This window comes from Aristolochia californica, unplaced genomic scaffold (assembly GCF_029961685.1).
Source record: "Aristolochia californica isolate CCGP_79_NKW_82.1479 unplaced genomic scaffold, dmAriCali1.0.hap1 SCAF_7, whole genome shotgun sequence".
Lineage (NCBI taxonomy): Eukaryota > Viridiplantae > Streptophyta > Magnoliopsida > Piperales > Aristolochiaceae > Aristolochia > Aristolochia californica.
The window spans coordinates 36,246,571-36,273,651 of record NW_027182268.1 but is presented as its reverse complement, the minus strand read 5'-3'; the positions used below and the strand labels follow the sequence as shown (position 1 = coordinate 36,273,651).

Sequence of the window (27,081 nt, the reverse complement as noted above, 5' to 3'; positions counted from 1 at the left end):
AGCAAATTAGAAACATTACAAAGATGCAGAGAGACCAAGAATGGAAGAGAAATAAGAGGGAAATTAAAAGAGAATTGTTTCACAATTACTTTTTTTAACAAAAATGCTCCTTTGTAGATCGATTAGAAGGGCATTTGTGGTCCTAACATCAACGTTTCATAATTTTGGTGATGAAAATCGAAGAGAACATAATATTTTATATTATAATGTCAAAACATTGTAAAAATACAGCTTTGGAGATTCTCTCCCACAAGGGTAAGTCGAAGCACTAGTACTGAACATGTCATCGAGCATCAAATTTGATTTCTCCTGATTAAATCCAGGATACAAGGAAAAACAAGAAAAGAGACAGAAACAGCAGATTGAGCCCTAAAATAAGCACGATTTCTGGCGATATGGAAAAGTTAAAAGATACACCAATGATTTCTGTCAACAGCATATGATTTGAAGTTCGACCTAAATCTAACCTTGATTTACGTTGGATGAAGCCGAGGTAATTATGGACAATGGGGAACTATACATTCTCTATGCCGATCATTAGTAGTAGGTCCCTTCATGAATCGCAGGACTGCACTTCGCTATCTACAGGAGAGTCGCTCGATTCTTTACGATCACTCTCTAATTTACTTCTTTCAAATTGTTCCTGAAGCAACTTACGAATTCTCTTTCTCAGACCAGATGCTTCTTCCGGCAGGAACCATCTGCTACCAAACTGAAGAACACGAGGAGTTTTAGTCACTAAGAAATAGAATATGAAATGAAACCATAGGAGTTGAACATTTACCATAGCAAGATCTTTCCTCCGAAGTCTTTCTGGGGCTTCCTCAATGAAGCGCTCCATGAAGTAAAGTACAAAAAGGCCACAGTCGTAATCATTTTTCTGCTGCGGCACCTGGTTTTGAAAATGGCAACTGAAGTTATCCACAATAATAAAGAAAAAAGACTGCAGATGAGAAACATAAATAAAGGTGGTTTTGTTAAATTATGTTCCACGATGGGCAGACTGTAGTTTTATTAAATTGTATTAGTTTAATGTCAAACTCTCATAAGAGAATAACATAAATAAACAATTATCCCTTGTGCAGACATAAAAAAAGTTCTATAGGTGTTATTGCAACGCCTTAACAAGACTGAGAAGACTTAGAATCAGAGCTGCCATTTCCTGGGGTGTGCTGGTAAGACATCTTGGATTTTCAGGGGGGGGGGGGGTGTTTAGAAACAGCATGTAACATTAAACCCAAGGCATCTCAACCAATGTCACAGAAAACCGAGACACCTGCCCTGGACACTGCAGTTGTGAAGTTGACATAATCAAAACATCTACGTTCCACGCAAAATTAGTTTTATTAACAAAATAGCTTTCGAGATTTGCAGCAGCCAAATCCTCATTATGGAGTCAAGTCCTTGACAGAAAATACGGATATGATCCTAAAAGTTGGCTTCCCACAGAAACTCCCCCTATAGAGCCTCTAGCATATGGAGGGCAATCTGTAAATGCAAGCAGCAGTTCATAAGGTTCCATCTGAGGGATGGTAGCAGCACTAATTTCTGGACTGATACCTGGCTGGGTAACTCACAACTGAGAAACAGGCTTACAAGATTATAAAACCTTCCCATAAACAGAATAATCACAATTCAGAATATATTGGACACACAGGTCTTCAAAATCATGGATCCTATAATTTAGAAGAGGCCTAAATGAACGGAATATTTGATGAGGTATGCTGAAGGGTTGGTTGGTCGGCAGAAGGGGAGGGCTGTGGCTCAATTATCTGATCTCTGGGATCATCAGGCTCTTCGTCGACAGAAGAATCCTACAAGCACCTCCTTTGCCCCAATTGTAATATCATGAGGACGTGATTAATTGGTCCAGAGAAGGCAATCCATTTCTTATGGACTGCTGTCCACAGGAAGATTTTAACAAATGATGTGTTACACGAGAGGATCCCAGTCATAAACAAAGAAACAGTAGATCGCTTGGTGCTTCATTGCCCCTTCAGACTCTTGGGTAAGGGTGCAATTCGAAAAAAGTTCAGGATTCGCTTCAATCTCCCCGGGATTCTCCTTTGGAATTTGCCAATAACAAATCAGCACCTTTGAAAAACCTTTGTAGCTGTTGTCCCATGGTTTCTTTAGAAGGAAAGAAACAAAAGGACATTCAGACGAAGCTCTTCTTCAATTGGAGGCCTCATTGAGAAAAATATTGCACATAAAATGGTACGACAGTACCTACAAAGGTCTGCTTCCTTCCCTTTATCCATTATCAGAAAACACTAAAAATTAATGGCCTCTCACTCTCCCCAGCCTCGGCTCAATAATGTGTGCGTTTATCCTCAATGGTTCCTTCAAGCAGTAATTCGATGGGAATTTTATGGGGAAGCATGATCCAGCTAGAATCAAGAGCATTACGTGGGATCAACTGGGCTCTCCTCTTATGACTTTCTCTGGTCCCGTTGACACTTATGGTGGAGCTGAAGCTGAAAGCAGGGCTCTACTCCAAGAAATGATATGTGCAACATTAGCCCCGGTGATAATCAAAAGGGACACTTAGATTGTGATAAGCTGGATGAAAGAAAGTTCCACCCTTCCATACCAGTTCACTTATGTTTATTATGAAATATCTTATTAGCAATATCTTCGCAGACACTCTTAGCGCTGCTCGTAAAGTATCTGATGTATTAACTAAGGAGGGTATCTCCTGGCCAGCATTAGTGCTGGGGAACTCTTTTCCCCTGGCAGAGAAGGGGAAGAGTTAAGAGCCTCTTCTCTGCCCTCTTTCTGTAATTGATTATTTCTTCTCAGCAGGAAAAGATAGCCACCATTTCAAACAATTAAAAAACAAAAGTATAAAAGCTAGTCTACTGTGCTAATGATCAGCATGGAACTGGATTTGGCCTATAGAAGCTATGTAGAAAAGTTCAGTTGTAACAAAGAAAAAAAATGGAACTAAAAAGATGAAACATGAAATAGTCAATAAGCACAGAGAATGCACTGCTAAATTTTTTTTTTACCGGGATGATTTTCCGCTCAATTCTACGAGAAAGATTCTTCCACACTCTCTCTGAAAAAGTAACATTTGTATGATCACAAACTTGATTTAGGTACTTCCATTCTTCTTTCAGAAAGCTACACAAGATCAGAGAAAACTTCCCTCAGATTAAGAAAAGAGCCTCCCTAAGAGACTATAAAAAATACAATACTAAGACTATCCATAATGCTAAGTAAAAGATCCTGCACAATAGGTCATCTGCCTGTTGCATCCACACATGAAATGAATATAAAAGGTCTTGTAAACTCAAGACAAAATTTTCACAAAAAAAAAAATGAAAAATGAAAAAAAGAAGAAGAAAAGTTAATTCACTAACTGTGCAATATAAAAAAAAACACGGAGATCATTTATAAACAACAAATAAGTTAGTTCACAATGTTTTCATCTATAAATTTGGTTTTGGAAAAATTTAAGTTTGCTTGTTTTATTTGAATGCTTCGGTGAATAGTTTGTAGGAAACAAAACAAATTCCAAACAATCAAATAGTATCTTCCAGTGTCTTGGTGGATATTTTCTCTCTCATATTGTCTGCATCGAGTCCTCAGAATGGCCCGAACATATCAAAATCAAGGGCAGAATTTTTTCTATCATTCTGCTACATTTATTTTATGATTTGATTTGGTCTTCAGTACATTACAATACAATACAAAAAAAAGGGCATGTCCACATAAAATAAATGGTTACTGAGAGTAGTCTCCATGGTTTTCTCAAGCAGTTTTAGGAAATGAAACATGCAATGTTAAGAACATGCTACATCCTAGTAAGGATTCACAAATAAAACATTAAAATGCTCCAAGAACAAGAGAATAGGCAGACACCACCATAAAAGCCCATTTTAACACCAAGGTCAACATGAATTTTTCTTGGGTCCCACAAAAATGATTAGTTCATATCAGTCCATATTCTTTTCTCTTTTTGCTTGGAACATGATGGGTCAGGTATAATTGTATAAACCATATGCTAGCCTCCTTTTTGTATGACAGAGCCCTATTCCCACGTCAGTGCATCTCAAATGGAGATGGAGCAAGTATTCTACAAGCTGTTAAGATAGCTAGGGCAAAAGCAGAACTAAATTTAAAAACAAGAAACGTAAATACAAAAGAGTCCTCAATCACAAGCATTTTAACATATTAGAGTTCAAATGCTGTACCTTTCAATGTTCTCAAAAATTACGCTGCTTGGGTGGTATCCCAATGAATCCAAATGCAGAATAACTGGACCTGTCTCCTCTTCCTTAGCGGGAAAGGAAATAATGACCAAACTCCAATGATGACTGTAAATATTAAAACCAAATATGCAGACCAGAAGAAAATCATTAAAACTAGCAAATCTACAATTGTTGGAGATCATATGTAAGGTTTACATAAAAAGAATATGCTCTTTATAAATGTGTAAACATTTCCTTAAAACAGGTATAAAATAATTTTAATTATATAAAAAAGTATAGAAAGCCCCCTTCAGAGGGAAAACACAATCCATATTTTTCAAAATATAATGCAGATAAAGCTATGTGGTCATGAACAAATCTTTATAAAACTCACTCTGCATGTACTGGCAAAAATATGTATGCTTTCTCAAAAATGTTAACACCTTTCCACCACCTTCTGATTTTCTCATACAAAGTGTCCTTATCACGGCGCTGTAAATCACACAGTGACAAAAATGATCTCATTCAGTAAAAAAAGGTTAAATTATATATATGTATTTATTGACCACAAAAAGTAGAAAAAAATTAAACAAAACATCTAAATACAGTAAGAAAAGTGAATGTATAGCCAAAAGGATACTCTTGATATGTTAAGTTCAGGGAGGCACACAAATGGCAAAGTATGAGAGAAAACATGTTCAGCAAAGTAGACAATTGGAGTATCCTCTTCTGATACTAATCACTGATTTCCTTCTTTAGAGGCTATTTTGTGAGACATTCCGGATACCCTTGATAAGGAGGAACTTTCGAAAGGAAATGACCATTGCAAGTAATTCTGACTATCATTCAAGTTAAAGATATTTTCTTTTGTCAATTGCAACTCGGGTCAAACATAACATATGATTTTGATAGCTAGTTTAAGGACAAAGTAGCTTCTGGCATTGTCTGTAAAACGTAAGAATGGACAGAGATTAAACAAGAGCTAGAAACTATAGGTTGTAAGATTGGGTTGTACACTTAGAAGAGAAAATTTGCAGCGGAGATTTCTCAGTTCCCAAGAGAGAATAAGTACAAAAGACACCCATATAAAAAAGCTGTTCAGTTGAATCTCAATGAACCAGATCTATGGATGTTGACTAAAATCCAACACAACCTCTGCATAAGAAGGACACAAAACAAAACAAAACTAAAAAAAAAATCTCCTTCAGTCGCATAATAAGAGTTGGAGGAAAACATGCCATAATACTGATCGAAATCCACAGAGAACAAAAGAATTATCTCAGATTTTCCTTTTTGTGACTAGCAAGGAAATTTATAACAGTTAAATGAGATAAAGAAACAATACTAAATCAGTACTTTTTTTTCAGAAGCAAATATAACTGAGCCACCATAGTGGATTTAATTTTACTGTCATCCACAACATCATTATAGTTAAGTCTCCTATTTTTACTAGGGAGGAAAAAAACTGAAATTACAGCTTGACTCCTGCAAGGAGTGACATCCTTTCAGCCTCCACTTTCTGTTGACAACTCCAATGCTTGCAGGACATTGTTACCAAGCGAATTGCCATCAAAATTCAGTCTTAACCAACCTTGTGGATGCACCACAGGAATGACAAAGGGATGCATGAGATTTCTGAAATTAAATTACAATCTTGTAGTGCCCACAGATGAAGGAGCTAGTAAGCAGGGGGACATTTTCTTGTGTGTTTGCCAAAGCAGAATGGAGAGCTGGGCAATTTCAAATATACACCCCAAGGAGCCAGAGATGGAACGGTGGCCATAGCTAACTTTCATAGAGTTCTACTAATGCAAGGAAATGATCAACGAAAGCCAGAGAATGCTGCAAGTAAGCAAATGCTGACACCAAACATACTAAGAATGCCCTCCTTAGATGGAAGCTTAAAGACAGTGAATAAGCAGATCATGAGCTGATTCCTCACTTTTCTACAGCTTGAATAAATTATTCGGCACTTCAAAACCTCTTCAATTCAGTTCACAAATTAAGAATTTCCCACGAGCTGCTGTCAAGATGTCCCAAAAACATGTCTCGGGAAAATATCTTCACATGAAGACCAAAATCAGAAAATTAAAGATAGAAACACTCATAAAGGACTAACAGATTAGACTCTGATACCATGTGAAGATCAAACCTTCAAGATTTGATGAAGAAAACTGAACTTTAGATGACAAGTTGCCATTGCATAAAACCTTAGACATTAGGGCATCAACCAAAATAGTTGAGCTGCTAATCCCTCCGTTTTTTTCATAGCCAAGTCCCTCTTTCTATTACATCAAATAAAAAGATAGTTACACACTTGCTGAGTAGGATAGTAACGACAGGTAATACATCGGGATGACTGATAAGGTGGCTTTGATTAGTTTGGTCCGGCCCGCTTGTGAAAGTAGTGGTCCCTTCCATGTATCAAATTTTCATTGGCATCTATCTAGAATTGGCTGCCAGTGATGTTTGGATATTTTACCATAGAAGAGTGGTAAGCCCAGCTAATTTGAGGGGGGTTGTAGTGGTTTGCAGCCTAGAATTTGAGCCATTTGATTTTGCATGAAACCACTGAGATTGAGGCCTCCTATACCTGATTTTCCCTAGTTGAGGCTTTGGCCCAAACATATCTCATATAGATTCAGTATTGCTTTAATGTTTAAGATATGATCTAATTCCCCCTCACATAGCACCACTGTGTCATCTGCAAACTGTAGAATTGGAATCTTTAGCTGTTGTTTCTTTAGCTGCAGCCCTGAGAACCATCCTTGTTCTTTGTCCAGCATATATCACTGAGCAAAATGCCTTGCTGGCAACATTGAATAATAAAGGAGAGAAAAGGTCTCCTTGTCTTAATCCCCTTGTACTGCTGAAATATCCTTTTGGCATGCCATTGATGAGGATAGAGAATTTTGCAGATGATATGCAACTTTTTATCCAGCCCCTCTATCTGACCAGAAGTACCACCTTTTTTAGTAAGGAGTCTAGGAATGACCAACTTACTTTGTCAAAGGCCTTGTCAAAATCCAGTTTAAGAAATACACCTTGGATACCCTTTTTTGTGAAGTGATGCATGCACTCATGTATAGTGAAGGCTGAATCCAGGATTTGTCTTCCTTGCAGGAAGGCTGATTGGATTTTGCTTATCGCTGTTGGCGCATTCTCTTTGCCAGCACTCTTGAGAGGATTTTGTATTGGTTTGATATGAGACTGATGGGTCTGAATTCTGTTGGGTGGCAAGCTCCTTCCTTCTTGGGGATCAGAGTAATGAATGATGAACCCATACTCTTGGCCGTGATCCCATGTGCTTAGAATTCTTCCTATAGCTTTATGATGTCCTCTTTCAAAAATTGCCATCAAGCTTTGTGCAATACTGTTTCTTCATTTTTGTGTTGAGACTATTGCATGAAAGAACTTAGTATTGCTATCCCCCTCTTTCACCCACCTGTATCTTGCTCTCTGTTTCCAGTATATTGGTTCCTGGTCGACAGTGTTTTTGAAGGCTTCTTTGAGTAAGATTCTTCTATATTTTCTAGCGCAGTAAGTGTTTGTTTGTTCCTCTTTTCTGTTAAATCCCTGTATCCTGTGTAGGAGACAACCTTTTTCCTTCTCTCAAAATTTATCTTTCTTTCTACACTCCATGCCTTGATTTTTTGCTTCAACAGTTCGACTTTTTGGCAGAATCAGTAAGTTGCCATACCTGTAGTGTAGCATTCAACAGTTCAAGTTTTTGGTTGAATCAGTAAGTTGCCATCTCTAAAACAAATCTAAATGGAGAAGGGGGGTTCAGAAGAATTGGGCTACGAACTGAGGTAGGTCTTGGAAGAATTTTCCCCGATGAGTTTCCATAGAAGTCTAGCTTAGTCATTATTGGAGGGGATCTGCCATTGGACCAGGTGAATTCAGCCCCCGATAGGGAAGGTGTGATCAGGGTGTGACCTGATATGAAATCAGAGAACCTTCGCATTGTAGTATGACTTTTATTACCTCTCTTTTTTTCAAAACCATATTTGATGGAATCAAAGTCCCCTCGGATTACCCATGGCAAGGGCCATAAGTTTAGAATACCGGCAATCTCTTCCCACATTGCTTGTCGTAGTGAATGGCAGTTTGGTCCATATACAGATAAGGCAGCCAGCGAGATCCATCCTTCTCTGATTTGAAGAGAATTGGCAGTATATGCTGTCTTACCTCGGCATTTATCATTTCCACTGGCTGATGGTACCAGAAAATGGCCATGCCTCTTGTAGAACCTACTGCTTTGGCTTCTATCCTTTGGCTTGTGTACCAAATGTCTCTAGCATAACCTATACTTTGGCTAAGTTTTTGTTTCTTGGATGATAGTCAGTGATATCTTGTTTCTCTATAGTGTTTCCCTGACTATTGCTCTTTTGTTTGTTGATGTCGAGATCTCGCACATTCCAAGACATAAGATACATTGATTACTAGCTCTATTGTTGTCTTTCAACTGTTTGATTCTCTTCCTGCAAGCATCAATATCTTATTTGCGCATCTTTAAGGAGGCACTGAATTCGTACATTGCAGCTTCTAGGAAGAGATCTATCTTTTCCTCGAAGGCACATACTTGCTCTTTTTCTTCTTTTGTGTCCTCATGGTCATTGGCAGATATCATCTCCTCATGACGTTTCTTTGTTGATTTATTCATCTTGACTTGCAGGGTAGTTTCAATGCTTTTATTCATCTTGCTCTTGCAAGGTAGTTTCGATGCTTTTATCAATTGATTCGATTTCCTTTCGTCGTATGTGTATCTCAAAGGAACCCCACCTGATGTTTTTGTTGGGTTTCACTTTCGATTTCTACGGGGGGTTCTTTTTTCGCTCGGGGACGATGAGCTTTCCTACCTCACATAGAGACATCGGGAAATGGCTGGGTCGGGCAGCTTAGGACTAGATTGGGTTAGTTCAGAATTTTCATTCACTTGTACTTGGGACACAATATTACGCGAGCGATCAACTGTTGGGAGGCCCATCGGGGTTTTGGTGCGAGTTGGAGTCTCTGATGCTGCTTCTGCCTCCAATGGAATTTACACCACTCCCATTGGGCCGAGGATCGGATCTGGAGCCCTCTTTGTATGCAGTTCCTCTACTGATGCTACCTCGGCTTTCGGATCCACAATCAATTCTGAAATTGGAACCACTTTCTGGATGCTTCCTTCATGCGATTAAAATTTGAATTGGAATTTGCTTTTGCATTTAAAGCTACTGCAACTTTTTCAACTTCTGCAGCTTTATCATTGGTTGGGGGTCAAGTTCGTGTTAGTCCTTGCATTGTTCGTCAGGCTTGACAAACTGTTATCAGTTGTTTTGTCACTATTGCTGGATGAGTTTTTCTTCGCTTTCTTCCCAGCCTAGCTACTTCTTGAGTGATTATTCGAATTGCGACTATTTTCTATGTTGGCCATTTCTAGATTCATATCTACTTCAACCCTCGCTCGATATATGTATCCCCCTACTTGTATGGGGATTTCACTCCTGCCTATGACAGCTCCTGCGACCAGTATGTGGGCTCTTAGCCAATCTAACCTTCAGCCTGAAGTTGCTTCTTCGTCTAAGTCTGTGACCACACCAATGATTACTATGATGGCCTAAACGATTTCCATGCGCACCATAGATGAGCGGGAATCCCCTTGATAGAGACCCAAATGGCTTGACTATCTGCTGCTATCTGAGGCTCCCATTCTTTTAGGTCCCAGTAAGGGTCGTCCTTGATTTCCTCTTTTACTGCTAATATTCGTCTTTTTCGCTCATTCGTTTCCAAGGATACCAGCCAAGTATCTGGTCCCATATAATGAAATTTGGGAGGTGTTGCTAATCTCCAGGTGCGGCAAGTCCTCTACTGTCAGTATTCCCCATCTGCATATTTTCCTGTTGTGTTTGCAACCAAGCATTTCTCTAATTCTTTTTGCCATGGTTGGGTGAAGGCCGGTTTCAGCACCAGTGCCAGTCTCCGTGCATATGCTTTTGTTGGTGCTGGTGTTATGTTCGAGCGTAGCATATCCTAATATATCTTCGTTGTTGGATTTTGGTTCGTTGGAGGGGCTGCTGGACATGCTTCTTCTATCGATCCATTGTTCATTATGTTTATGGGGTTTATCTTTCTTCAAAATTTAGTAGTTTTGTTTTGAGCCATCTCCATCCATTATTACTTTTGAGATTTTTGGATATCGCCATTGCTTCGACGATCGTTGTCTTGCGCATTTCAGCTATCCGTCAGATTTCTTGTCTCTATCTTCGTATATTTCCATTTGATAGTTTGCATTTTGCGTGGACATCAATCCTCCCAACCTTCCATTTGTTGTTGTTTTGTTTAATAGGTGAATCAGGTCGTCCAAATCTTCTGCCCTGATTTTGATAAAAAGATTGATGCTAGGGATGTTTTAGTACAATTTTTATTGGAAGCTCCCTCCAAGTTGGATGATAGATAGTATTTTTTTTTTTTTTTGAAAAAGCTTATCCAGATAGTATTTGTTGTCACCATTGATGATGGAGGTTTTGGCTTCTTTCGGAACTGTAAGGTGCGTGTTTGTCTCCCTTGGCCAGTGAGTGGTCCTTCCTTCTTGTTCATTCTCCGGCGTGCCACCTTCTTTTTCAAAATCCTCAGTTCTCTGGTGCTCTCACTCTCGGTCTCTCATGTTCGTCTTTGTCTTTGTGCTACATGTTTCACAGTCAAATCTAACACCATACATACCAAAAAAAAAAAATCCCTAACTTCAATATTAGACTCTCAAAACAAGTTAGTCAATGCACTTAAGGCCCTATCATACAAGTAATGGTATCAGGTTTTAACATTTTTTTAAATATATTTACTTGTTTTAGTGATGAGATTTTTCTACTTCCATCCATATTTCTCCATTCTCAACCATGCTGCTTTACGGGCTCCTATTTGATTAAGTACCGCATGACAGTCATTTATACAAAGATACAAAGTTGTGTACTCAAGATTGCTATTTGAGATTCAAGATTTTACTAGAGTTACCTAAAGAAGTAACACAGTCCATAAGCTAGAGTTGATTCAATGAATTAGCACACAAATTAAAAAAACAGAAAAGGAGAAAATAAAATCTGAGCCAAAGGTACAATGAAATATCATTAATTTCAATACTATAACCATAGTCGCCTCTTAGAACTGAGTTTCCTATTAAAACTCAACCATACACTTACTAATTCATGCAATTTAATAATATATAATTTCCCAGGACTGAACTAAATAAAATTCAACCAAGACATTTTTAAGTAGGCTTAGAAAGAATTCTAGCATCTAGTTAAAAGGAAAAAAATTTCTCAAGGCAGAGCACATAAGGGGGTGCTAGTGTGTTTGGAATTATTATACTGGATTTCTGTCACTGGTATTTAATATTCTAGAACAAATGCTTCTAGAATTTAGAATTTCAGAGTTTGTGTGACAATTGGAATTTTAACATACTTTTTTAAATAATATAAATATTATGATAGTATAATTAATTGGATCTATCAAAAGAATTGAGATAAATATTACTTAATCAAAATAAATAACTTGTACTTAATGTATTAATATTTTATCATAGTACTGAATTTTTATAGTAATAAAGCATTATTATAATTAAAAATTGTTCAGAAGTTATTTTTTACATAATTTAAAATATCATAATAATCATTTATAGCAATTGTATTGCACTTCTCTTAATATTTTATCATATTAATTCATCTTTTTAATAATAAAGAAAACATTATTAATTATTAATTATATTTATTTTTAAAATATTATTAATTAATTTTAGAGCAATGTATTTAAATAAATTTACATAATCATGTAAATAACTAAAACATATTTAGAGTAATTTAAAGCTATATTATTAAAATAAAATTGCACTTTCACTATTAAAAATAATAACTTTATTGTTAGTTTGGTTACATCTTATCATTTTATTGAGTATCTAATAATAATAATAAAAATAATTATTATTTTAAATCATTAAATGACTAAATTTTATTATTATTTAAATAACTAATAATAAATAACATGTTATAATTGAATTGTTAGTTTGAAATAGTTAAACTAATTGTAAAAATTGAAAATTTTAAATTATAATTAAGATTATAAATATTAAATGATTGAGTTAATTTTGGTAAAGAAAATTAGATTTTTATTTTAAAAAACTGATATATTTAAATAGCTTAATTTATTTATTTAAATAAAATTTAACTTAATTATTTTATAATGTTTTCAAATAATAACTTATTTTTATATAAAAACAAAAATACTTGATTTTTTCCTATTTTGCTTTCATTTTTGGAATTCCATTTCAGTTATTGGAAAACTGATTTGGAATTCCAGATTTGCTTAGAAAAGTTGGGGCTTCTGAAAAAGTTGTCCACAACTAATTCTAGACATGCTAAATCTAGAATCAGTGCTGATCTAGAATAGAATTTCAATTCCAAAGCAATTTAAGTCACACTAACCCCCCTTTTTATGCAGATAAGACCTAGTTATTCTAGGCTCTCTAATGCAACTCTCCTAGAATAAGTGAAGTTGTCGACTGGCTGATTTCCCCATTGTTTGACTTTCCAATTGCTGAATTTCCAAAACTAGATACATACTAAAAGTAAAAATTTTGAGCTTCTTTCTTCCTCTCCTTTGACATAATTTTTTTTTTTTTTTTTTTTTGAAAGTTCAATTATGTTTAGTTGCTGATGCATATCTTGACATAAATTTATAATCTCATTATATACATGCCTAAATCTCCTCGTAATTTTGGTGCAAGAACTCATGGTAACACTGGTTCGAGTGGCCAAGGAGGTTTAATGGAGACTTATCAGGAGGAACAATTTTTTAAATTTATGAGCCCCATGGCATGGCTGATGCCACTACTGCAGAGGCTCTCTCTCACAGCCAAAGGATACAGATCTTTTTCAAGCATTGCCCTTGCCACTGATTTTGAAGGTTCTCACCTAATACCTGTCTTTAGGTAAAGTCTGTCCCTATTGACCATGGAAGCTGAGATTTGTTTGATGAAAATTTGGATCTCATAGTTACTGCCTTCCCCAGCCTGATCTCTTCGAATCATTTCCTCCAAAATGCTCTTTATGTGGACTCTCCGGCAAATGGTGTACCTAGGACTATATGCATTAGCGATTCTCCCTATCAAGAACTTGTGCTCTTTATCCATCTTTTTCTTTAGATTTCTCTCTCCTCCCTCTAGACCCCATGCCTTCCTGTTCTTGTAATTTACCTCTATTTTCCTTTCAATAACATTACCATCTTATTTTTTTAAATGCCTCTTGCCATCTTAGTCAAAAGAAAAATATGTGACTCTACAAGGATATTCCTTCACTGAAAGTGACGAATACATAAACCAACATTCATTTGAATGTCTAAGAAATATTACCTTGTGAGATACAGCTTCCTCAAGCTTTTTATAAAAATATGTGTTGAAGAAATGATAATCACCCCCCGGCCTATCACTTGGAGATTTTGATTTCTGAAGATATCTGCCAAAATGTGACAATTAGAATGGTAACGATCACAAATGTAACTTTTCACATAGAAAACAGAAGTTACATTGATGAGCTATCATTTTGTTAAAATGTTATTCATAAACTATCTTGAAGCACAACTTGCTTCCATATATAAAGTTTCACGCCACTAATTCATCAGTTTTTTTTTTTTTTTTTTGAAAAAGGCGAATTCATTAAGAGCCAAAAGGCCAAAGCAGCAAACAAACACTAAAGAGGGAAGATCATAACAACAAGAAATTGATGATCAACTCTGACCTTAATGAACTTGTGAATGAGACCATTTGCACTAAATCCACAATAATAATGGATCAATGTTTTTTAGTTCCTTCTGGGACCCCTCATAATTGGAAGGAACTGACAAACACCAATGGTTAGTAGGGATGGCAATTGAGTCAGGTTTTACGGGGAACCCGACACGACAAAAAACTCGGGTTTGGGTTTCTAGTTTCCCACCGTGGGTTGGGGACAGGGCGGGAAAAAAAATCCACCAGGTTTCAGGTCGGGAAATGGATTTTCCAAAACCTAACCTGAACTGGACACACTGACAAGGCAAGGATATAAAACAAAGTTAGGACGTGTCGGGGATGGGTCGGGTTTATGGGAACAGGGCAGGGACGGGCCTGTGGGGACAGTGATCGGGTCAGGGTCGGGTTTGACGATTTGAGTTTTTTTCGGGTTCTGGTTTTAGGATTGGGGTCAGGGTCAGGGTCAGGTTGGGGTCGAGTTTTGTTCTGGTTTTAGGATTGGGGTCAGGGTCAGGGTCAGGTTGGGGTCGAGTTTTGCACAAAACTCGACCCATTCCCACCCCTATTGGTTAGTTAATTCTAAAATGGATAAAAAATCTTTCATTAATACAAAGAGATGGAAGAAATATTATTATTATTTACTAGTTTTACACATCAAGATACAATAGTTAATTAAGACTTAAGCTTAAACTAAAATCAGAAGTTGTTATATTTAAGCTAAACAAAAGCTGTAGAGAGGAAGCAATTATTTTGTATTTATAAAATGGAATACAACAATAGTTAATTAATCCTCGGTCCCAAGTCCTGGTAAAGGGGTATTGCATCACATTGGCAGGTCACATAAAATCTCTATAAAAATTAAACATGAAATGTCAGAAGTTACCACCCACTTTATGTATGAGTCACACCAGGACTATGGTCTAAATGTTTAGCAATTCAGCTTCTTATATTTGTTGGGAGGGTAATATTATTGATGAAGAAGGAAGACAAGAATAAATAAAAGAAAGGAAAGAGACAAAATAAACATGCAAGCCTGTAAGAGCAGAATTTTTCCAACAACAAGGTGTTGGAGGCCAATACCATCTCTAGCTAGAATCAGCAAGTGAAATAGCTGACTGTAGTGTGTGATGCCAAGCAAATACTGGACCAAAAATAGTGGGTTTAAGGCTCTGAACATGATGATCATGCAAGATGCAAATGAGATATAACACGGCATTTGCTTCCATAACATACTAACGAGCCTGCCACAGCCTCAGCCCATTGTATCAACACAATAAAATAGCATAATTTTTAATAATCTGAAGCAAATATATACTTACTGAATGTTTTTTTTTTTTTGATAAAGTATACTTACTGAATGTAATAATTCATAACAGGTGATGACACAAAAGATTCGGGATCTAAGCATTCCATATCAGAGAAGCAAAGTTCAACAGCCTCCGGATCACTCCTGCATGCAGAAAAGCCCATGTTACACACTAATTGCATTTAATATTCCTAAATGAGAAAGTGTGAGATTTAATTGTTCCATTAATATTTGCATTTGCACAATAGATAAAGAGTAAAAGAATACCTTGAAGGGTAATAAATCTTAGCATCCTTCATCCTGAAGCAGGTAACAAATGTCAAACTACAGCTGATTGACAATTTGACAACTAGGAGATTGAGCATAATTGAACTTATAAAAGCCAAACATACGTCAAAAGATATGGTCTAGCTTGTCACTTTACCATTTTTCAGCCTTCTCTATTTCTACAGGATGTGTGGGTTGCGCCTCATCCTCATCCAAAAGAACCACAGTCTGGACCTGTCTCATTAAGAAGAAAATCCTACAGTTGCTTTCTGAACTAGCAATATAAATCAACACTGCATAACAGGATAGTGAATTTCATGTTGATGGAAGTTCAATAATTGTAATAACTAAAAGTAAAGTAATATAACAATAAGAATAACAATAATTAGAACTCTCATGGACTAAAGAATTAGAAAGCAGATTTACCTTTCTTACTTTTGAAGCTGGTGAAGATTTAGTTTGGGCATCCCTTCTATTCAAGAGTAATAAATAAAATATTAGATAGGTATCTCAAATGCTAAGTACAGCCTTATGCTCAACAAATATAAAGAAGAAGTGTTATACTAAATTTAATTAATTGGATGGTTCAATATTTTGTTCACATATACACATCTATATAACTCATAAATACAAATCCATATTCACAGACACACACACAGAAAGAGAGAGAGAGAGAGAGAGAGAGAGTTTACTGACTCCATTCATGCACAGCTTTTCAAAGAACTTGGAGTATATTAACAAGAGAAAAATAATGTGGATTATTTTTATACCAGATATCTTACAATAGGAGAGAAATACAGAAATGAATGCCCTAAATTTAGATATCAACCAGTTTGAAGTTGATAGGGCAAGTAAAAGAATATCAATTTATTTGTTGACAATCCAACTTCAATTTGCTACTCAAAAAAGGTATAGAGGAAAAACAAAATGGCCTGCTGTCAAGTAATTGGATAAAGAACCAAAACAAACCCAACCAACCGTAAGTACATTAGAATAACATTTAATATTGTGATAAACCCTAAAGTAACTTATGAATTAAGAAATTCAAGCATGACAATACATTGGAACAGGAAAATAAAGGCTCGACGAAAGAAAAGCATACTTCTTAGAAGAATGGCCAGGCGAGCTTCTCCCATTACAAGGATAAGAAATTTTGGAATAAGAGATACCACTCTGATCTGCATTTGGGCGTCCACTTTTATCTTTCATGTCAGACAAACTGCTTGGAGATCTAAAAGGTAAGTCCCGGGAAGACACAGTAGGCATTGGTTTCCCTTTCTCCATCCTTCTGCAACTCTTGCGGTTAGTCCGACCAAAATAATTCAGGTCCTGATCAAATGCACTAGAGAGGCTACCATCTGACTGATGAAAGAGAACGTGTTTATTATCTGCTAAGTAAGCATTAAAAAGTCTGGACGTACCAAAGATACATAAAGTAATACAGTAGTATCCAGAATCACAAAGTTATTAAACTTGGCCCTTGGATATTTTGGATGCAAACCATATCTACATGTGATAAGAACCCACCAGCTGAAAGGTCATGGAGTCAACAGGGAAATCTCATTGTTTGGATTAGCCCTATCTGGTTAATTGGTAGGGATCATGCATTTGTTGCTAAGTGATAAGAGTGAAAATATAATTTTCAAGAAGAAGTAAGATAAATTATTGGAAATTGACCTCTTCACTCCAGGAAGATTTGGCTGGTGGGACCAAGTCACACATCCATGATGCACATTCTGGAATGCTACATAAAGGTCGTTTTGGGTACACGCAAGAAGTTGCTATAGCATTTTACCTTGTCTTGCATTTGTCGAGAGCATTTTGGTGTAAGTGAAGACCGTGGCTCAGATTCAGGTGTTCCAGACTTTAATTGAATGGCAGGCGATGCATCTGCAAACCACTAAGTATCAGCAATTTAGGACAAAAAGCAGAAAATAAAGATGATATGGGGAACCTTGATAGAGAGGGAGTTTTCCCCCGTTTCTCTAAGTCTAAGTACTTTGCATTATAAAGAAAGTGTCACTTAAGCAAATCTTTGAATAATTTCTTCTTTTTTTTTTTTTAAATGGTGCTGAATTTTATTAAGACAAAAGCTCAAATGAGCAGATTACAAATGGGGGACGCCTTCCCAAATAATGAGAGATCGCCGGGAAGTTCCAAATTGTGCCAATTTATCAGCCAAAGAGGTGGCTGATTTAGGAATGAAATTCCAATTACAATGAATAAGGACACAATGTCAACAATACAATCAGTGATGGGCCAGTGGCGCCAAGGGGGGGAGCTATATTTTGAACACCAACTAATGGCAGTCTTTGAGTCTCCTTCAATAATCAACTTGCCATGGAGACGTTCTTTGAAGATTCGGAGGCTGAATAGAAGAGCACTCACTTCAACAATATTTGAATCAGCAAAGCCCACCGACCCAGCATAAGATAGAATATAGTCTCCATTGCTACCTCTGACAACACCACCTGCTCCAACCGGCCTAGGATAGCCAATAGCACTACCATCAAAATTGAGTTTGATGCAGTTGCAAGGGGGAGGATCCCAGATGGCCATAACCAAAGTCCAGCAAGGGCCTGTCATATGAGCAATCAAATTCCAGTTTTCCCGAAGGGAAACACCCGATAGAGCAGTAAACTCCTTCCCGGTATGTAACCAGATCGAGATAAGGCCCACAGCATGTGAAGCCGTATTGTCTGGGGTGCTAGCTTCGTAGTTGAATCTCCGATTATTTCGCTTTAGCCATAGGCACCATGGGACATGCCAAGATAATTAACTTGCCCAACCGAGGAAGGCAAATCCCCATAACCATCTCATAGGTGCCGAAGAGGTCCTGGTGTAGCCCATTTGGAGCCCAATCTTCTGAAAAATCTTCATCCAAACTTGCCAAGAAAATCCACAATGTAAGAGAACATGTTGAACTATCTCATTGCACACCCCACAAAGGGGTCAAGAACGATCAGAGGTGGTGAAGCCTCTTCTATAAAGGTTGTCAGATGTGAAGATCTATTCCCTGATGGCCAACCACACGAAAAATTTGATTTTACTTGCCTTTGAGAGCTTCCATGCAAGGTTTGCCTTGTGCTCATGCATATTGTAGACTTGCTTTCTAATATGAGAGTAAGCAGAAGCAACAGTGAATCGGCCATTAACGTTGGGCTTACAAGTCAGTTTATCAACTGCATACTCCCGGATAGTAGTACTATTAAGTTTGGAGAGGAGAGAGCAAAAAGGCAAAGTTTCCTGATCATTTAGTCCCTGACAGAACAAGGGACTCCATGAATGATTCCTCCAAGAATCAGCCACTGAGCAAGAGAGGTCCCTAGCCACCCTAGAGAGCCCCAGGAAGTTCTCAGAGAGGGGGCAGGGGCCATACCATTCATCCAATCAGAAGAGGAGGGTCCTTCCATTGCCTGTGTGAAAGGAAGTTGTATCTCTAAATAAGAAGAGGAGGGTCCTTCCATTGCCTGTGTGAAAGGAAGTTGTATCTCTAAATACTGGGAGAAGCCTATAAATTGATTTCCATATCGGAGATAGGAAGCGAGTGACGCCATCCTCACTCCACCAGGCACCTGAAAATTGAAAGTAGAACCTAACCATATCTCTCCATAGGCTGTTATGCTTGATGTTGAAGTTCCAGATCCATTTGAGCAAAGGGCTTTGTTCCTTTCCTTCGTAGACCGGATGATTAATCCTCCCCTATTACGGGGCATGCAAATATCCTTCCAACTGACCAAATGATATCTGAAGGTGTCTTTTGATCCTCTCTAGAGAAAGCGCTGATAGATGGTGTCAATATTGGAGTAAACAGAGGCCAGACAAAGCATGAATGATAGCAAATAGTTTGGCAGCCCTGCCAAACAAGACTTAAGGAGAGTGAGACGCCCTGCTGTATATAGAAGCTTACCCCTCCCAAGTAGCTAGTCTCTTCTCAAATTTCTCAATGAGGGGGGGACCAGAGCGACACCGAAAGCCAAGAGTCAAAAAGTGGGAGCCCCAGATATGTAACTGGCAGATTTCCCAAGGTGCATCCCAAGTAGTCAGCCATACCCCAAAGCACAGATGAATCGATGTGGTAGCCTACAAGAATGATTTTTTTTCAGTTGATGTTCTGACCAGAAGCCAATTCAAACAATCCCAAAAACAACATGCAAATTTCTGATTTGATCCTTAGTACCAACCTTGAAACAAATAGTATCATCTGCAAACTGGAGGATTGGAATATCAAAGGTTGTGCAGTCCGTCGTGGGGAAGAGTCATCCCAAGTTCTTGGCCAAATAGATCAAGGACGATAGAAATTCTGCCACCACATTGAAGAGCAAGGGAGAAAGGGGGTTTCCCTGTCTGATTCCCCTAGTTCCCTGAAAGTACCCACAAACCGTTCCGTTGAGAAGAGCAGAGTAGCTTGCAAAGGAGATGCAACTTTGGATCCAAAAGCGTCATTTTTCCCCAAATCCCATCTTCCCTAGGAGGGTGTCAAGAAGCTTTCAGTTAACTTTGTAGAGGGCTTTTTCAAAATCAGGCTTGAGGATGAATTTGGGGAGCTTTAAGACCTTAAAGTGGTGAATGAGCTCGTGATATGCCATGGCCTAGTCAAGTATGTTCCTTCTTTGGATAAAAGCACTCTGCCCATGATGAATGGCAATAGGGAGAACCGCCCTGAGGCGATTAGCAAGGAAGCAATCACCTTTTATGCACTGGTGGTGAGACTGATTGGCCAAAAGTTGGATTGGAGAAGTATTGTTGAATTTAAAAGAGGAGGGGTGTGTGTGTGTGTGTGTGTGTGGGGGGGGGGGGGGGGGGGGGGGGGGTGGCGGGCAGGTGCGAAACATTAAAAATTGAGTGATGTTGGCAAACTGAGTGACATAACAATTGGGAAACTTAACACAAAAACAGTTGTTCCTAACAAGGGTGCTTCGGCTTCTACCAAGGAGACCTTTAGATATTTAAGTGAAATGAGGAAGAAAGACAATAAGATGGAAAGAATGTTAAGACTCATGCTCAAGATGCCCATATAATTCTTTAGGTCAAAACCCCTATAGTGCAGGGAAGTATCCAATAGTAAGGAAAATGTTGAAGATCAAGTGGATGGTGTGTTAGTAGCAGGCATTACACACTGAAAATGAGAATACATAGTATGCCAGAAGAGTTTGCGTGAAAAAATTAACAATTTGAAGATAAAGTGGATGGTGAGCTAGCAGCAGTCAGTGGAATTACACGCTGAAAATGAGAATAGATAGTTGCCAGAAAATTTTATATGAAACAATTAAGAATCTAAGGTTTCTTAGGCAGTTAGTATGCAGTATTGGGGTTTTATATCCTCTTCGGGAAAGCCAATAACTATGAAACAATGACATGAATACTAATACTTCAATGATTTATAGGGCCACCAAAAAATATAATTTCAGAAAAGGCATAACTATTTTGCACAATATTCATAACAAGTTGCTAAGAGAAAATGTTAAAACTTTTCCAGCCCATCAAGCTATGTTAACATTGTAACCAAGCAAAAATATCAAGAGCAAGCAACCACTAAGTCAGGGCAAAGAAGAATAAAACAATTCATTAAAGTTACAGATACAGCTATACTACCATTTTTTTTTTTTGATAAAGATGTAATCCATTAAAAACAAAAAATTACAAAGAGATAGGGAGCATATCCGTAACAACAAGATGTTGAAGAGATGCTCCCTGTTTGGCAAGCACATCTGCTGCCGAATTTGCAGATCTCGGAGTGTGAGACCAAATACAAGAAAATAGTGAGGTTATCTCTAAAATCTCCTGGAAAATTTCCCAATGCCTCCATGGCGGAAATGAAGTGCCACGGCCCCATCCAATGACTACCTTGGAATCCCCTTCAATGTGAATTGGGCCACTACATTTATCTTTGAAAATCCGGAGCCCGTTGAGAAGACCATGAAGCTCTGCAGACGTTGAGTCGGAGATGCCTAATGGACCCGCATAAGAAAACCACTGATTGCCAAATGAGTCTGAAATCACACCTCCGAAACCTGCGATCCCCGGATTACCGAGAGAAGAACCATCAAAATTCAATTTTAAGTAGCCAACCTCTGGGGGGGCCCACTCTTTCATAACTTGAGTCTTGGTCCCCAAATACATCCTTGCTAGATTGCTCCAGTTTTCACGAATAGAAGTACCCTTGAAAGAACTAAAAGGTTTTTTTGTCAAGAGCCAGGTGGATATTTGGCCCATCACTTTGTCCGCTACATTTTTTTCAGATTCAAATTTAGCCTCGAACCGCCTCCTATTCCGTTCATTCCAAATCCCCCATGGCACAAAATTGGCACATGTCGATAGCATCATTTTACCGAGCCCAGGAAGGGGATAACCATAGATTGACTTGCTAAAACTGAACAGATCTGCAGAGATACATATTTGCAAGTCGAAATTGCAAAAGATAGAGGACCAAACCTTCCAAGAATACGGGCATAATAACAGGGTATGGCTGGCGGATTCTTCTTCAATGTTACAAAGAGGACATAGCAAGTCTATTCAGGGGTGACCCCTTCTTCGAAGCACATCCGCTGTAAGGATCTTATTTTGGCAGGCACTCCACATGAAGCATGTTACCTTTGGAGGGCAACAAAGACGCTACACAAAATAAATATCAAGCGCACTATGCGTTGGGTCCCAACCATTAATGTGTCTGTATGAGGATGCAACTGAGAATTTTCAGCTTTTGTCAGGCCACCATATGAACTTGTCTGTATTAGAAGGCCTCATCCTGACATGATTCAAAGAATCCAGTAAGCGGCTTGCTTCCATTGCTTCTACATCAGAAAGACCCCTTCTGGGATGGAGACTCAAAACACCTCCCTCGAAAGCATCTGCCACTGTTATCTCCCTTTGAGTGGAGATGAGAAATAGACTGCTAAAAGAGTTTCTCAAAGGTTCCTGTCCTGTCCACCAATCGTCCCAAAATTTAAGAGACCTGCCGTTACCCACAAAGAATCTACAAGCTGAGGAGAAAACTGGAAGAAGTAAATGAAGAGATTTCCAAATTGATGATAGCCTTCTTCGATTTCCCCCTGACATCCACCATAAAGAATTCCAACCCAACTTGGTACGAACCATATCCTTCCAAAGGTTTGATGAATTTGTGTTAAACTTCCATATCCACTTAAGAAGCAAGGCTTTGTTCAGTTCTTTTGATTTTCGAATCCCAAGTCCACCTAATTTCTTAGGCAAACAAACTTCATCCCATCTAACCAGGTGATATTTAAAGGAATCACTCGAACCTCTCCAAAGGAATCTTCTTTTCAATTTATCCATGGTTTTGCATACCGATGACGGGCAGGGCAAAAAGGATAGCGCATAGTTTGGTATGCCAGCAATACATGACTTGAGGAGTATCAATCTACCTGCTTTGCTGAGGAGCCGCCCCTTCCAAGTTGCTAACCGAGCTTCAATTTTTTCCACCACCGGGTTCCATAAGTTCTTAGAAATTCGCCCATGAAAGAGAGGGAGACCAAGATATTTTGCAGGTAGTGCAGTAGTAGAGCAACCAAATGAACTTGCCATCTCTGCAAGGTTCTCCTGGTCCACATTAAATCCTATGAGAGATGTTTTCCCCCAATTAACTTTCTGCCCAGTTGCTATTTCAAAAAGACCCAATACTGCCTTTATCCTCCTAACACTGTGCATATCTCCGATTCCAAAAATAATAGTATCATCTGCGTACTGAAGCCCGGTGCGGACTTGTGGGAGGTAGCCACCCAAGGTCGACCGCTGAATAGAACATAGAGGACAGGAATTCTGCTACTATGTTAAATAGGAGCGGGGAAAGAGGGTCCCCTTGTCGAATACCCCTGGTTCCTTTAAAGTATCCACATACCGAGCCATTGAGTAGAAGGGAATATGATGCTGAACCCACACAATTCCGAATCCAAAATCGCCATCTTTCACTAAATCCCATTTTTTCCATTATTTCATCAAGCAAGATCCAATTTACTCGATCAAAAGCTTTTTCGAGATCGAGCTTTAGGGCGATTCTAGGGCCCAGATTACACCTAAAATGATCCATAAGCTCGTGTGCAGCCATTGTGGAATCCAGAATCTCTCTCCCCTTTAGGAAAGCGCCTTGACCTCTGTGAATGACGATGGGCAGCACTGCCTTTAAACGATGTGCTAATAATCTTGCAATGATTTTATATGCACTCGTAACCAGACTGATGGGGCGAAAATCCTCAGGTTTTTCAACACTTGCTTTTTTCGGCACCAATGTGATAAATGACGCGCCAATGCTGCGGTATGTGATGCCGTTTCTGAAGAAGCCGTGGATCATAGCACTTATATCTTCCCTCAGACGAGCCCAAAACTTTTTCAAAAAGTCTCCATTAAAACCATCTGGGCCAGGTGCCCTGTCCCTCTCCATGCCCAGGACCGCCCGCTCAATTTCAGCCGAAGAAAAAGGAAATTCTATTAGTGCTGCCGCTGCTGGGGAGATGCGAGAAAAACGGATGTGTGTAAGCTTCGGCCTACTGGTACACTCCTCTGAGTATAATTCTGTAAAAAACTTAACCAGCTCGTTAGTTATTGAGATCCGACACGACGTTACCTCATTATTAATGCATAATGAGGTAATTCGATTGGACCTCCTTTTTGCCGAAGCGACAACATGAAAAAATTTGGTATTTGCATCTCCTTCTTTTAGCCATTTGAATCTGGCTCTTTGCTTCCATCGAACTTTCTCTTGGTGCAGAATAGTGCTGAGCTTAAAATTGAGAGAGACTCGAAGCGAAAATTCATCAGAAATTAAGTACCTTTGTTCCTCCACCACGTCCAGAGCCGCAATTTGAGATATGAGGGAAGCCTTCTCGGCAATCAGAGAGGTATGACGACTAGTGGCCCACTCCTTAATTTTTCCTTTAATGAAGCGCAGTTTTAGGGGGAATGCCCACTCCCTTCTGCCAAGACTTGGACCCTCATCCCACCAACCATCAATTAGAGACTCAAAATTTTCCTCCATTAACCAAGAATTTTCAAACCGGAAAGGCGATGGCCCCCATTTTTCAAACACTGATGTCAACAAGATAGGCCAGTGATCTGAGCCTACCTTGTTCAGAACTCTTCCGGTAACATTTCCAAACATCTGCAGCCAGTTGTAACATGCCAAGAACCGATCCAATTTAGATAATACGGGTTGCTGTTGACTGCTTGTCCATGTGTAATTCTTACCGGATAAGGGAATTTCATCCAAACCATTCCCCCCAATGAAGTCTGAGAAGCCTCGCATAGAGGCTGTAATGCGAGTAGCCGGGGGGCTCTTCTCATGACAGTATCTGATGGCATTGAAATCCCCTACAAGGAGCCATGGGGAATTCCAATTCTCCAGAAGCGTACTAAGCTCCTCCCAGAGTAGGCTACGGTCCCTGTAACTAGTTGGACCGTAAACTCCACCCACACACCAAATTTTGTTAGTGGATAAATCTCTGAACTGAATACCCAGAGAGAAACGACCTTCCATGATATTAAGCGAGTCAAACTTAGTCGTGTCCCATGCAACAAAGATACCTCCGGAGTGGCTAATTGCATTCACCGATGCCCACTTGATTGAGGGGCACGCCCAAAGTTCCTTGGCAATATCATCTGTCATCTCTTGACACTTTGTTTCTTGGAATATGACAATAGAAGGCTTAAATTGAGATAGGTAACTTGATATCGTGTCGCGCTTCCGGGTAGAGCCAATCCCTCTGACATTCCAAGACAGCAAGATCATTTGCTACCCTAGCCTTGAACTCCCGACGCCGTAATGTCCCCATTCAGCTGTTCATGATACATCACGCCCATTAAGCGTGCCAATTCCATCATATTTTTCCATGTCTCTTCGTCATATTTTTTTTTTCTCCATGCAAAGTTCCTTTACAATATTCTCAGCTCTGCCAGTGGGAGAAGGAGCCGATTCTAGACAGCTATACTACCATTAACAAACAACCCAACAGTTTTGGTAAAAGTTTGCACCTAAGAAACCAGATTTTCATCAAAAATCGAATCTTTTAACTCCCAATTGGTAACAGATCAGCATTGTCGTCATGTACATCCCATAGCTTATCCCAACTATGTTAGCATCAGGTACATGATTCTTCCTCCATCTACTCTATCATCAGCTTACCTCCATAAGACTTTCTAAATTCAAAACCATCTTTGCACTTCAGGGCAAAAAATAAATAAAATAAAAAAATATATGCTTGTCCAGGCCAAACAATTGTGTTCTCAAAAAAAAAAAAAAAAAAAAAAAAAAACTAACTAATGCTACAAAAGCAATTTTGCAAGAAATTTCATTGCTTCATTTTAATCTCACCTGAGCAATATGAGCTTCCTGACAACACTGGCTTCTCAGATCCTTCAGCATCCTATCAATGGGCAAAACATACCCATGGAAAACATGATGAATATATCAAAGCCTCTAACTTACAAGAAATTTTTTTTAAAAAAAAAAAAAAAAAAACTCAGGTAATGTGCACTGGTCCACCAAATTTCATATTGTCTAATTGTTTAGCACGGAGTAGTTCATCAGCTTACAAGATAATCATGAGCTGTGTCTACAATCATAAAAAGGATCACAGAAAATTAATAAATATAAAAGCAGATTAAATCAAATAAATCTTATGACATGATGAACATGGGAACGCACTAAGAGTGAGTTGAATGAATATCATAAACCAGAAAAGAAGCTAAAAGAACAGGTGGACATTAAGATGGTACCACAATTGGTCGCTAACCAAGGTGCAGTCTAGAGTAGTAACTATTGCGGCCACCATTTGCTGAAAAAGTAATTTTTACCTGAAGACACTTTCTCACTAGAAAAGACGAATAATCACGTTTTCATTTACAAGTATTTCTTTTCACCGCAGCAGAGAGCATTTTAGAATCTAGATCAAGGCTTTCAATGAAAGATTAAAGTAATCGGTCTTGAGAAAACCACCCAAAAAAAAGGCCTGCTATCAGGAAAGGGAAAAACTGGCGATAACAACGATGAAATTGTATGTTTCAAACCAAGAATACTTGCAAAAGAACGGGATGTCATAACAGGAAGAACGCTTCAACATTCAACCCTGAAATCATCGCCGTCGTTAGCAGCACAACCTTGCCCCTACTATCTTAAGGTCGGAAAATTTCAACACTCAAGTGGAGTGAGGAACTCAGTTAAAAACATCAACTACCTTAAAACAACGTTAAAAGAAGGATGCAAGGCGGTTGGAGATTAATAACCTTCTGCAGTCTGGACAACTTTCTGCGTTCTAACTCATCAGTCAAGCGCTTGAGATTGGCGCGAAGCTTTTCGCCTTTGTCGGGCAACTTGTGAGAGAGACGGAGGTGACATTGATGCCGCTGAATCGACTCAGCGAGCTGGTTATCTTGGAGAGACTCATAATTTTCTTTCGGGGATGATCCGGGTAAGACCTCGAGTTCCGCCGGAGGCTCGTCGCTCTTTATTGATAATAAATTCTTCCAATTAAGCTGCAGGGGAAGTTTCTCCATGGCCGAAAATTTCCGAGCTATTCCCGACGCCACGAAGACAGACCGGT

At 38.7% G+C, this 27,081-nt stretch overlaps 1 protein-coding gene across 1 annotated transcript; it reads right to left on the bottom strand.

Moving 5' to 3' along the window:
* Nucleotides 1–112: 112 nt before the first annotated feature.
* LOC137936506 (ubiquitin-like-specific protease 1D) lies at nt 113–27,081 on the bottom strand. Its single transcript, XM_068781225.1, has 14 exons — nt 26,765–27,081; nt 25,854–25,905; nt 17,325–17,419; nt 16,632–16,891; nt 15,956–16,001; nt 15,687–15,763; nt 15,530–15,562; nt 15,311–15,406; nt 13,582–13,684; nt 4,591–4,688; nt 4,200–4,322; nt 3,012–3,126; nt 785–892; nt 113–712 (listed from the first exon to the last, which is right to left on the bottom strand). Exons 1-14 carry the CDS (start codon nt 27,032–27,034, stop codon nt 554–556), a joined length of 1,635 nt encoding a protein of 544 aa, XP_068637326.1. The 5' UTR covers nt 27,035–27,081; the 3' UTR covers nt 113–553.